Source organism: Aulonocara stuartgranti, assembly GCF_965226115.1.
Source record: "Aulonocara stuartgranti genome assembly, chromosome: 3".
NCBI classification, from domain to species: domain Eukaryota; kingdom Metazoa; phylum Chordata; class Actinopteri; order Cichliformes; family Cichlidae; genus Aulonocara; species Aulonocara stuartgranti.
This window is the reverse complement of record NC_138941.1, coordinates 44,681,932-44,694,835: the sequence shown is the minus strand read 5'-3', so window position 1 is coordinate 44,694,835 and position 12,904 is coordinate 44,681,932. Positions and strand designations below refer to the sequence as shown.

The 12,904-nt window shown below is 36.5% G+C and overlaps 1 protein-coding gene across 2 annotated transcripts; it reads right to left on the bottom strand.

The window, feature by feature from the left end:
• Window positions 1–7,633: 7,633 nt before the first annotated feature.
• Window positions 7,634–11,489, bottom strand: LOC309703972 (C-type mannose receptor 2-like). Of its 2 annotated transcripts, none has more exons than XM_082528916.1 (5): window positions 11,430–11,489; window positions 9,648–9,688; window positions 8,883–9,269; window positions 8,391–8,744; window positions 7,634–8,206 (listed from the first exon to the last, which is right to left on the bottom strand). In XM_082528916.1, exons 1-5 carry the CDS (start codon window positions 11,471–11,473, stop codon window positions 7,860–7,862), a joined length of 1,173 nt encoding a protein of 390 aa, XP_082385042.1. In that variant the 5' UTR covers window positions 11,474–11,489; the 3' UTR covers window positions 7,634–7,859. The 2 variants fall into 2 exon arrangements, with proteins under 2 accessions (XP_082385042.1, XP_082385043.1); XM_082528917.1 differs by having other exon boundaries at window positions 9,648–9,757; window positions 11,430–11,471.
• Between the last annotated feature and the right edge of the window lie 1,415 nt (window positions 11,490–12,904).

Genomic DNA, 12,904 nt, shown 5'->3' with positions numbered 1-12,904 from the left:
ATAAGAAAAACAACTCAAGCTCTTGACTGTGTTACAGGATACATTGGTTAATTTTTTGAAACAATGAATAACTTCAAGGTGTCCCAGGGATTTAGTGTCTGTGAACTGAAAACACACTAGGATTTTAACATAAAATCCACATTATTTGGAGAGCAAGCAAGCAGACTCAGTGAAGAGAAAGCTCTGCAACAGTGGGTTCAGGAAGCAGTGCCACAGGAGGCTGAATGCACTTCACTCATTCCCTCATTATTCAACATATTTACTTTAGAATCACATTAAATTAACATCATTCCACGTTAAAACATTTGCAAATGAAATAAAACAAATTAACATAAAATTACCTACCCCTAACTTAGAGAATTAAAAAATAACTGCTGAATTCATTGGTCGTAACCCAAAATGCACACTTAACACTCACACTCAGCTTTCCCATAACATTTGCAATCAATATATGATTATTCCTGAACATGACATTGTTGACAGGCTGCCTCTAGTGCTGTGCTCATCAAACCACATGAGAACACAGACTATTCTCTTAACTCATATACTTAATACTGTCTGGTGAGCACTGCAACAAACTCTACAACACATTTTCAAAGTTGCAGATTACTTATATAGCAAAAATGCACTCAACATTCTGATGTTGGTCTCCAGTTTAGCATGTCCATATTGGTTTGGGGCAGTATCAGTCACAAGGCAGGGAACGCATGCAAGCATTAGTTTTCTCTAGCTCTCCAGAGCTGAATGTCATGGCTCTGGGTCTTTGACACACTGTTTTGTTTTTGGACTTTTGAATCTTTTTAGTTTGGGATTTATGATGGGATTTCTTTGTATTTCTACAGTATCTTGTATTATTTCTCGGTCATTCCTAGTTTAGTCAACAATGTTTCTCATTTTGTTTCTTTTCATGCCCAGGCTGTCTTGGTCATATCTTGGTATGTCCTCCCTACCGGCCCCTGAACGCAGTCAGTTTTTGTTTCCATGTTAGTTTCCCTTTCTGTTCATGTGTCAGTTTGTATTACGTATTATGTTTGTATTTTGTACTCCCCAGATAACAGGGAACCATCTTTTAGTGGAAACTTACTGAAACACTGTTGTTTAGACTAGAATCGGGTGACCAGTAATAAAATTGTCAACTGTCCGTCAATATTTTGAGGTCCGCTGCAACGTATCATGCAGGACGCATCTCCCCTCTAGAAGTAATTGTGTAAGAGAGTAAAGTGTGAAATAGTCTACTGAGCAGTGTGTTGTCTCCCATCGGATGCCTCTAAGGAATCAAAAGAATTCAGTGAAGTGTTGATATTTAACAATTTGCGGCTTGTCCGGGATTAGCAAGACAGATTGGGTGGTTTGGAGTTCGACCAGCGAAGCGAACAGCGACCCAGGTCATCTTAAAAAGCTAAGCACCACCTTTAATCTAAAGTGTGCATATTGGAGCTTATCTAAACTGTCTGTTCGCTAAGTTGTTCGAGTACTCAGGTCAATTTGCTGCAGTAGACAAAGAGGCGGTGTGTGATCCGTCCCAGTGCGTTAGAGCAACTAAATTGGGGATGTATTAAGTAAATAAGCCGAGTAAACTAATTGGCTGTTGTGGATAGCGACTGAAAAGAGTAAGCAGAATTAACCTAGGGTGTGGTTGCCCCAATCGCTCGCGGACGCAAGGGTGAGCCGTGTGGGACAGGACTATGGTGACACATTGATATTTAACACTATTCATGTGTTTATGTTATTTTTCCATTGAGTTATTTTCCATCCTGCTTCCTTTAACCTTCCTTTGTTTTGTCCTGTGTGTCTCTAACAAACAGCCATTTGTGTTTGTTTTATTTTCTGTGTCAAGTTAGTGTGTTTTAGTCCAATGTCCTCCTGCTTTCTGATTTATTTTGGTAATCTTTGTACTGTGCACTCAGTGTTCATTTTCACTTTCCACAGACTTGTTTCCCTGATGAGTTTCAGCTGTGTTCCCCGGTGTTTCCTATTTTCTTAATTACCCCTCTATGTATATATTGTCTATGTTTCTCTCTGTCGTTTGTCAGTGTCTGTTCATGTACTTCACCTGTGTCCTCTTGTGTCAATGTTGTCTAGTTTTGGTAGTTTCTCTTTTTATTTTGTAATTTTCCTTGGTTTTGTACTTTTGACACAAGCCTCAATAAACAGCTCACCTTTTGTTAAATGCACCCTACCTTCACCCATCTTGCACGAGCACATTTGTATATATGTAAACATGCTGTGCTTGATCTCTGTATCGTGGTACTTCCTCTGTATCTTGGCTCTGGTACCGGTTCCTTGTTGTCCATATGTTCCTCTGACTCTGTATCCTCCATCTTCTGTTGCAGGTTCCTTCTGTATTTACAGAGATGATGATGAAACTGAAGACTAACACTTTTGCTGGTTCATGAGGTGGTTACACTGCACTTTCCTGCCTCACTTCTGCTGTTTCTGTTGCTTCGCTCACTGGCTGAAACTTGTGAGCTACAGCTCTTGGATTACTGTGTGATCTTTGCTGAGGCCTGTAGTGTTTCACATCACTGCCTTTAATGGACCTTTATTTTTGAAATACCCAGCACCAAAAAAAGTCTGTTTTTTGGCAAGCATCTCATAGAATAGCTAGTCAGCACAGTAGCATCTTATGACCAGCAGGAAATGAAGCGATGCTAAGGAGAGGAGGGAGGAAAAAAGGATGACTTTACCCCCAACAGTTTGGATTTGAGCAATGCTGTCAATCAGTTTGCTAAAGCACAATGTCTGAAAGTTGACGTTCTGAAGGGTGGATAGTTCATGTTTTATGACAACTTGTGATTATGCACACATGCTGCAATATATGTGTGTAATATATGTAGAAGCTGGTCCTTTGGAAATGATTGTTGAATGAAGAATTCTATAATAACTGTCGCTGTTTGGTGCAATAACCCCATCCAGTCAGTTAATCTATAAATGACTGGTTGCTTCTTTTGTTTCAGACATCACAGCTGTCTTTATGTCACTTTAGATAAATGCGTCCATTCTTCCGATCTGACTGTGGTTCTTGTGCATGGTGCTGATCATAGCTAGAAATATGCGAGCTATTATTTTTGCAGTTACACCGTCTTCAGGTCTGGTAAAATTCAAACTCCTGATGTGTACCTGTTTTACTAAAGGATAATTTTTTTAAAAAAAAATTTAGAACTTCTTAGTGTTCTGGGCATTTAGTATAAATCTCTAAACTGACAATCAACATTTTCACCAGCAAATCAACACTGTTTACAGAGTCAGCAAGTAGATTCAGTGAAGCTACAGCTTTAGTGCCCAATTATCTTATGATGAATATCCAGAGGTGGAAAGAGTACTAAAATATTTTACTCAAGTACAAGTAAAATTACCTAGTAGCTCATTTAAAATTTACTCAGAGTAAAAGTTACATAGTTACTTTTTTGTCAGCAGGAGGACAGCCTCTTCTGAGTAGTGCAAAACAGACAATGGGATAAATCTCAAAGTAGTTGTTTTTTAATTAAAAGAAAATCTTTACAAATTAAAGTGCAGTGGCGGTTAAACTGCAAGTCTATACATCAAAATGGATAATGGTCACCAAACCAACCAACCAAACTGTCAAAACCATTTAATTCTTTTACATGTGAATGTGTTCTAAACTGTCAAATAAGAGAACAAGTACTGAATTGAGCTGTACGGCAGCTGCTATAAAAATGTGTTCTAATTTTTTAAACTTGGCCCTGCTCTGTTAATTTTGAGGAGCAATTCAATTCAATTCAATTCAATTCAATTCAATTCAATAAAACTTTATTGATCCTGAAGGTTGACCCCGAAGGAAATTGGGTTAAGGCTGCCGACCTTTGCCAGCGTCATCTTACCCTCCGACCATACATACATTACACAAACATCGCATGGGGAAGACAGGTCAGAGAGGTATAACGATGGAGAATGCACAACATGAGGAAAGATAAGGAGAAAAAAATAACTCCCCCCAGACTGAGCTCCAACAGGGAGATCAGTTTGAGAACAGAAAAAAAACACCTCTGCACATAGCACATGTTATTCTTTTGCCTGCAGTGTGAACATATGTGGGTCAAGTAAGAAAGTAGCCACTTCTGTCTTCTGTCTAATTTAACAAATTTTTTTAAAATAAATTATTATTATTAACAAACAGGAAAAGTAAACACATTTTCTTTTGGCAATTTACCAATCGAGTAAAAAAATTTTTAAGTTGCGTGGACAACAACGTGCCCAATAACAGCTTATGTCTTAACTTAATGTGATTAACTTGAGCACAGCCTTTTTTGCTAAAATAAAAGTACAAGTTTCATTTAACTTACCTCTACATGCTTGCGCAGGTTTGATGTGGAATTTCTAAAAGCTGCTAACTCGGTCTCTCTGGGCAAACACAGCTTGCACTGCATAATAAAGCTGTTGCCTTTCTTGCACTTGAAGCCAAAATGGTCCCTTAAATACGGCCAGGGGTTCACATCGGTTTCTTCGAGTTCAGGGTCAGCAGAATTCGATGGGGTTTCTTTTTTCGCTGGATCCGTACCACCGATGTCAGACTCCATCTTTATCGTGACCCAACGCTAATTTGTTCTACTACCCATCATTCCCTGCAGTATTTCCGAAGCGCAATGTTGGGTTTTTTTTGTTTGTTTGTTCTTTTAATTTACTCAGTAACGGGTGTGATTGAAAATGTAGTGAAGTACAATACTTTTTAAAAAATATACTTAAGTAAAAGTAAAATTACCGACTTGAAAAATGACTTTAAAAAGTACGAATACACAAAAAAACTACTCAATTACAGTAACACAAGTAAATGTAATTCGTTATTTTCCACCTTTGTGAATATCTAAATACACTGCATTTAAATACTTGCTAGCCTGCTTGATCATTTTCATTTAGATTTTTAGGCTGTCTTTAAATTCAGTCCTCTGTAGGTTCATATTTCTTGAACAATATACATCTTGTCTTCCAGATTAGATTAAAATTGTTCTGCTTTTTCAACATAAATGTACAAATGACTGTTCAAATGCAATATGATGAATCTTCTCAGTGATGCCAGTGGTGCTCCATTTGGAGAAACTGAGAAAAATCTTTGTACAAACTTACCACCATAATGGAGCAAAGATTTTGTCTTCTTACAAGCATCAAAAGTCAGTTTGGCTAATCTCTTTAAAATAGTCATACCACATATCTTGTTGCTTTGTTCTAATCAGTTCATCAATTTCTCTCAAAGAGAAATTACTCTCATTTGACCACCTCCAGGTGTCTTTGAACAGGAGGTGGTCATCATCACACTCATCAGCGAGTCCTTAGATCAGGTCCGCAAATTCTTTTCCTTCCACCTGAAGTCCACTGGTTGAGTCAGTGTGAAGATATCTGCAGCAGTTCTGACTAGAGATGGACCGATCCGATATTACGTATCTGTATCAGTCCGATACTGACCTAAATTACTGGATCGGATATCCGATCCATTAAATATCAAAAAAGCTTGTGTAGCGAGTTGATGGGAACAGCTGTTTCAAGTCCAAACGTGTCTTAAAAACCTTAGCGAGCCCTCCTCCAAAACCAGAAACTCTCTGAACATTAAAAAAGGTACAGCCAGCTGGTACTAGTTCATTAAAGCACTTAACTCACTCTGTTTATGTGAACTTGGCCATTTGCCTTTGCTGTTGTGTGTGCGGATGATTATCAGCTTTATTTAGCTTTTAGCTACCTGGATACTTCTCCCTGTCAATCATCACTTGACTGTCTCAGTGACGTTAAACTGTGGATGGCAAATAACTGTTTAAATTTTAATGATAATGAAGAAATTTTATTTAGCCTGCATTGCTCTATTGTTTCTCCATTTGCTGACATTGGTGTTTTGACCTCCCTTCTGAAAAGTTCAATCGTAAATCTTGGTGTGAATTTTGATTCTGCACTTACCTTTGATGGTCATGTAAATGGGGCGGATAAATCGTCTTTTTATCACCTCAGACGCCTATCGAAGGTCAAGCCTTTACTTTCCAAACGTAATTTGGAAACTGTTATTCATGCCTTTATTACCTCACGTTTGGACTATTGCAATTCCCTTTTAATTGGGGTTGGGTTAGGCACCCTGTCATGCTTGCAATTAATGCAAAATGCGGCAGCACTTTTTTTAACTCGTAGAAGGAAATTTGACCGTATCACTCCGGTTCTGGCTTCACTACATTGGCTTCCTATTGTTTTTAGGATCCGTTTTAAAGTCCTTTATTGGTTTTAAAAATTTTAAATGTTTTGGCCCCTGTTTATTTATCTGATTTGTTGAAGCCTCATGTTCCTACTCACTCTCTCCGTTTAGCTGATCACTTGCTGTTGTCAGTCCCTAAGTCGCGGCTGAAACTCAGAGGAGATCGAGCTTTCTCAATTGCAGCTCCGATGCTTTGGAACAACCTTCCCTTTCATATCAGACAAGTGTCTTCAGTGCAGCTCTCTAAGTCCGGATTGAAAACCCGTTTTATTCCCTGGCTTTTAAGTCCCTCCTATTATTTTATACTATGTTTTGCTTTTCTTTGTTTTTGTGTTGTTCAGCACTTTGGTCTGTCTGGTGCTATATAATAAACGATGATGATGATGATGATGATGATGATGATGATGATGATGATGATGATGATGATGAAACTGACATTATCTGTGTGGAGTTTCTAAAAAAGAACATCAATCACACCTACTGGCTCACTGGATTGTAAGGATACATCTTTCCTCTCTCCTGAAATTTACAATCAACAGATCGATTTCACACTCTCTTTTTAACATGTTTTATTCCTCATTATTTTATAGATGAACATATTCAGGCAGTATTTAAAATGAGATACAAACACCAAAGACATATCAAATGAAGTCAGGACATTTGAATAATGTTTTCAAGTTTCTGTTTCTTACAATTTTATAAAATATTTCAATCACATTTGTAAGGCTTCATTTGGCTGTACAACAACTACTGTCACCAGTAGATGTCCCCCAAGAGTGTAATAACTGAAGCTTCAATCATCTTTTCACACAGTGGTTCAACAAGGTTCAGAGCTTCACAAAGCCTTGTTTTACCAGAGGAAGTCTGAACTGCTCACAGCAGAAAAACTGCAATTTGAAAGAGAACAAGAAGAAGAAAGCGCCTGCTCATCACTCATGCACACAGTCTGGTGCAATCAGCTGGTTCTTAAATACCAGTGAGCTGATGAAGACAATAAGCAGCAGGTGTGAGGTACCACTGTGCACTGTACAAGGATGAGGAACTTTACCTTGGGATTTTACCTTAATGCAACATATACTAACTAATATTAAACTTCATAATATTATACATTATAGCATTTACATAAAACCGTTTCCATGTAGAAATGGAAGTCCTTATGAAATTGGATCTTTTAAGCTACTTAATCTATATTAATTTGATATTTAGCTTTTCTTTCATGTCGAGTAAATCACAATTACAGCTTCTCAACTGTAATTATGGTTTTACCTCAATTATTACTGAATCAATACAGTAATTTGGGGTTTGAGCAGCTAGTGCCAAGATGAATTATTAAAAACGACATTGAAGTAAAAGAAGTGAAAAAGTTAACATTTTGAAGTCTAAAATTATATTTTTAAAAACAAACAAAGAAAAAACTACCAGCAATATTTTATAAAAATATAAAAATATGATTCAATCCATTTTTACTTACCAAGCAAAAAATCACAACAACAGTCACCTCAAGCAGCTTTAGATATTGTGAGGTACAAAATACAAACCATACAAACTCCCACCAAAACTACTTGAATCCACATTTCCCAGAATGCTTTTGAAGAAACTTTTTAAAAATCAACACACCCCAAACACAAAGTAAATAAATGCAAACCCTTTTGATCAATAATCAGAGAGGATTTTACTTCTTAGAACAGATGAAATTAAACATTTTATTATCAGCTTGTTTGGACCACTTATGTGGGCGTTCTCTATTCATGGCTCCAGACATGTCACAGCCATCAGTCGTTCCGTCAGAGTCCCAGTTTTTATAGTCAACTACCTCATCAGTGACCCAGAACCAGAAACCTAGAGTGCAGGTGTAGCGCAGTCCAAGCCATACGTAGGTAGAGTTGGCCTGCTTGACTTTCTCCTGGATCCAGTTCTGTTCATTGGAGTTAGTAATGGACACCAGGTCATTGTAGTTCTCTCTGCAGTAATACAGGGCCTCCTCCCAGGTCTTGTTTTCTTTGATCAGGATCAAATTATCTGTTAAAAATAAATAACTTCAATGAGTATTGGTATTAAAAAAGGAGACAGAGCAAGGAGTGCTGTGGCTATTTTACAGTCACTACTTCTTTTTATATTATGAAAAACAAAAAATAAGTAGAAAAAATACTTCGTATTGATAGTATTTTTAGCATTGTAAAAATATACTCATTGTAAAACTCACCATCATAACAGAAGAAGGGTTTTTTTTCGTCACATTCATCAGAGCTCCAGTTTCCTGATCTGTTTAACAGAGTCATAGCACATTTCTTGTTGCTTTGTTCATCATTGAATAACTCCATATCCCAGTATCTGAAAGAGGAATCACTCCCATCTGACCACCTCCAGCTGTCTCTGAACAGACCGACCCATGCGCTAAAGGTATAGTTGTTAAACAGGGCCTTCATTTCTTCTCCATCTACCTGATCGAATCCACTGGCCAAGTCAGTGTGATTTGATCTGCAGTAGCTCTGAGCCTCTGTCCAAATTTTGTTTGGCTCTTGAATCAAATGGAATGTTTTATTGTCTTTCTTCATTCCTGTGAAACCAACAGAATAAAACACAATGACATCCTTCAATTATTTGTCTCCTGAAACTTTTTTCTGAAATGACAATTATGTGATTACTTAATATCATGATACTATAATAACGTTTAGTAGTATTCACATCTCCTCACCATCGTAGCAGATGAACCACATAGGATGGGAACATGAAACATCTACCAGCTTTTTATCTCCATTATCGTATCTTTTCCTCCCACAGTTTCCAGGTGGCTCATTACCAGTTCTTCCATCCAGATTCCAGCTGCTGTCATTATGAATGTATTCCACTCCTGGCAGAGACCAACGCCACGTCCTGTTTCCACCTGTGTCGTTGTTCAGTCCAATCCAGGCTTCTCTTTGATTCTGTGCTGAGTTACGGAGTCTGCTCATGTCTGTCATGTCAAACACTTTGGCCAGGTCTGTATAATTCTCTCTGCAGTATCTCTGTGCTTCATACCAGCTCTTGTTTTCTTCAATAAAGTGGTACTCATACAGGCAGCATGTAAAGAGGCAACACTGACCTGAAATACAGAAATATGATAAAATAAAAATCTGATTAGCAAATTAAACTTTTCAGGTTAAAACTGTCATATAAATGAGAATGAGTGCAATGATTTGTCAAACATTTTGATCGAATCATTTTAAATATCTTTGAGCTTCTTCACTAAAATGATATTTATACAGCTGACATGTCAACAAGAAACTGACCCCCAAAAACTGAAAGAAATGTGTTGATGCAAGAAACTAATTTAGATGATGGAGAAAAGGTTTGCCAGATAAACATGAATCTATATTCAGTGAATACATTGGTAGAAATATTGCAAATGTTTAATGAACCAACATTAATCTGTGTTCATTTTAAATTTAAAACAGTACATCGGGTGAAACAATCCACTTACCCATCAGAATAAGCAGATACAGACTCCACTGCATCTTTGATCTGACAGATGAAAGTGATGTTTTATTACTCAAGGAAACAAAGATTTAAACAGAACGTCTTTGATGCAAACTTTATGTCAGGAAAGAAAAGATGGATCAATATATCATGGTAGGAAATGTAAAATATATATGACAAGAAGCCTGATAAGGAAAAATAGTGTGAAGCATTATGAATCATGACATCACTGTTTCAGCTGCAGTTACTCAGACATCTAATCATTTTTAATCCGAACCTCTCAAACTGACAGTATTTAATTGACGAAACAAGTCTTTTCAGGTTCAACAACGTTTAATATACACACGCTTTGGATGTTATCAGCCTCATGAAGCAGGTGTTTATAACAATAGTAACCACTTTACAGTTACTCAGGTACTTGCTACAGGTTATCAACTAAATGAAGATTATTACATAAAAAACATAAAGTTCTTATAATATATAATGTTAAGATGGATCCATCCTCTTAACCACTTATCCTGCTCTGACGTGCAGGCCAGCCTGTAGATTATTACAGCTGTTTGTGTGAGAGGCTGGTTATGTTTATTTCCAAGTATTTCTGATTACGCTACACTTTTATATAAAAAAGTCTCCATTTTCCAAACTTCAGTCATTTTAATAAATGTGCGTGTTGATACAAATTAGGCTGCGTTTTTAACTCTACTTCTGCTTTTAGTTGTAAACAAATTCTGTGCTGTGAGTAGGAAACAAATATCATGCTCAGTGAAAAGGTGACTTTCATTGTGCAAATTATATAGATTTTATAAGTTCTGAATCAACCAGATAGAAGTTTGACAACCATAAACTCAAACTCATGAATGCTGTGCTGTTTGAGCCACAGGGTTCATAAAGAGTGTCAGGAGTCCAAATATTTTCATTAAACCAGATGAAATTGAGCTGATAAATAAAATAAATAATTAATAAACTCCGCAGCATCTTTTATATCAGACATATTTGAGCTGACATAGAGCCAGTTTGGTAACTCTTATGTGCTGCATGAACAGTGCATGTCAGGCTGAAATATGCAAACCACAATCAAAAAGGATCAATGCAGAAACATATTCATACAAACTCCAAATCATGAATTTATTATAATACAAAGTGAACTGAAATACTTTAAACTCTTTCCACACATTACATTAAACAAGTCGCCCAGTGTAATGTAGAGGAATAAAGAAAGGAGGAGGACAGAGGGAAAGATGAATGAAGAGTTGCAGCTAAATGCTTGTAAATTAGTGCCCAATGCCAGGTCATTGAAAAACACAAGTTCATATGCATTTAGTAATTTACTTGTATGTGCTTTATATTGTGTGTTATATTTCATTGACTGTGAAGTTTTTAATACTTACACATGATGGTTAAATATAAAGATAATCCTTTGAAAAGTTTTGTTGGGTTAAAGAAGTGCATGTTGTGGTTCAGCCTGATATTGAGTTTTTGGGCTAATCATGAGTGAACCTTTACCCACAATCAGTCCCAAATTTTAGCTTTTGTAGTCTGGATAATTTTTATACTAGACGAGTGTAGTGGAAAAATTTCAGTGCTCGACTGCACTGAAACGTTACTAATGTTAAATATTTTTCTTTTTATATTTGGTTGAAAAATATAAATTGATTAATTCAAATATTTGCGTCATATAGAAAACTGAAAAACAGAAATATTGAGTAATGACATCATCTACATTCGACCTGTACTTATGTACAAAGATAAAATGACAAAAAAACAAAATAAACAAAATTAAACTTACATCTGGTTAGTTCTCTCCTTGATGTCTCTCCTCAGTGTGTTCATGAAAACTGCTGTTGAGTAAATGTTATGGGCTACACTAAAACAGAGATCTTATTTCCCAAAGGTCAACATTTGAATATTAAAAATTTTCACCAGAAGGATCCAGTGTATATATCAGATATGAAACGGGGATGTGATGCTGTTGAAAACATAAATATAACACTGCACTGTTGTCTGTCGAACGAGCAAGAGCAGGAAGGAGAAAGAACATGTAAATATATCTTTTCCATTTATAGTTGATAATAAATGCAACACAGTGAGACTAGAGTTGCACATAAAAATGCTTCAGGTTTACCTCATCATACAACTGTCAGTGACTCTGTTATTATAGTTCTGATTTGTATAATTAGTTTTATAAATGATTATTTCATTTTTACTTTTTGCTTTGAATTCAGTTTAATTTTAGTTTGTTTCCAGAGTGGATTTTCTTGTTTTGTATGGACGGCATTGCAGAGGCAAAATGAGTGCATGTACATTCACTGCCTCGTCAGACAAGTTGTAATCATATTTTTTCCAAACAATACTAAACTATATTTTATTTTAGCATTCCTAATCGAATAAAATGTTTCACTGTATTTGACTTATTTTTTTCAAAGTCCAGTTTTTATTTTTATTCTACTTAACTATATATTGTTTTCACATCTAGGTTTAAATTTTACTCTTAGTTCAGTATAATAAGTTTGGTTCCATCAACCTTACAGTTAAACTTGTTTCAGCAAAGTTCCAAAAAGTCCTCTTAGATTTTTATTCAGCTCTAACAAATGAGTATAAATCATAAACTACAAACTGTCTGAACACACATTGTTGGCTGTACAGCATCAACAATCTGTAGACGTCTTCTTACTTCTGTATAAGCCAGTAAAAAAGAAGGTGTATATAACAATAATCTAACTCTGGGTTTGACTCAGAGGTTGTTCCAGCTGTTTGTGTGAGAGGCTGGTTACATTTATTTCCACACATTTGTGATTATCCTACACTTTCATATGCATAAAAGGTCTCTGGTTTCAAAAGTTGAGTAATGTTAATAAATTTGTGTATTGATGCAAATTAGGCTGAGTTTCTAACTCTACTTCTTGTTAGGATGCCTGGGTCATTGACCCCGGGGTTTTTGAGTTTATTATATTATTTATACTTTCTAGTCTTTGGTTTATGTCTGTCTTCTCTAGTTGTTCTGTCTCCCCTGTCACCTGTATCCCCTTGTCTAGTTCGCGTCTCTGTGTAACCTTAGTTCCTATATCCCCGTGTCCAGTCAGTGTCTGTGTCTGCCCTGGTCCCACGTCTCTGTTCCCTCTGTACTGCCTGCATGTGAGTCTGTGTCTTTGTTCAGTCTGTGTTATGTGTTTCCTGTTTTACTTTGAAGGTCTCTGTCTTATCTCGGTGTGTTCACTTTACGCTTCTTTGGTCTCGTCAGTTCTGATTTGTCCCAGCTGTGTT

Coding starts and splice junctions, on each gene's coding strand:
- LOC309703972 (XM_082528916.1), bottom strand. CDS start 11,473: ATGAACACACTGAGGAGAGACATCAAGGAGAGAACTAACCAGAT. Junction 9,270..9,647: donor GTATCTGCTTATTCTGATGG/GTAAGTGGATTG, acceptor TCTGTATTTCAG/GTCAGTGTTGCCTCTTTACA. Junction 8,207..8,390: donor ACCCTTCTTCTGTTATGATG/GTGAGTTTTACA, acceptor TATTTTTAACAG/ATAATTTGATCCTGATCAAA.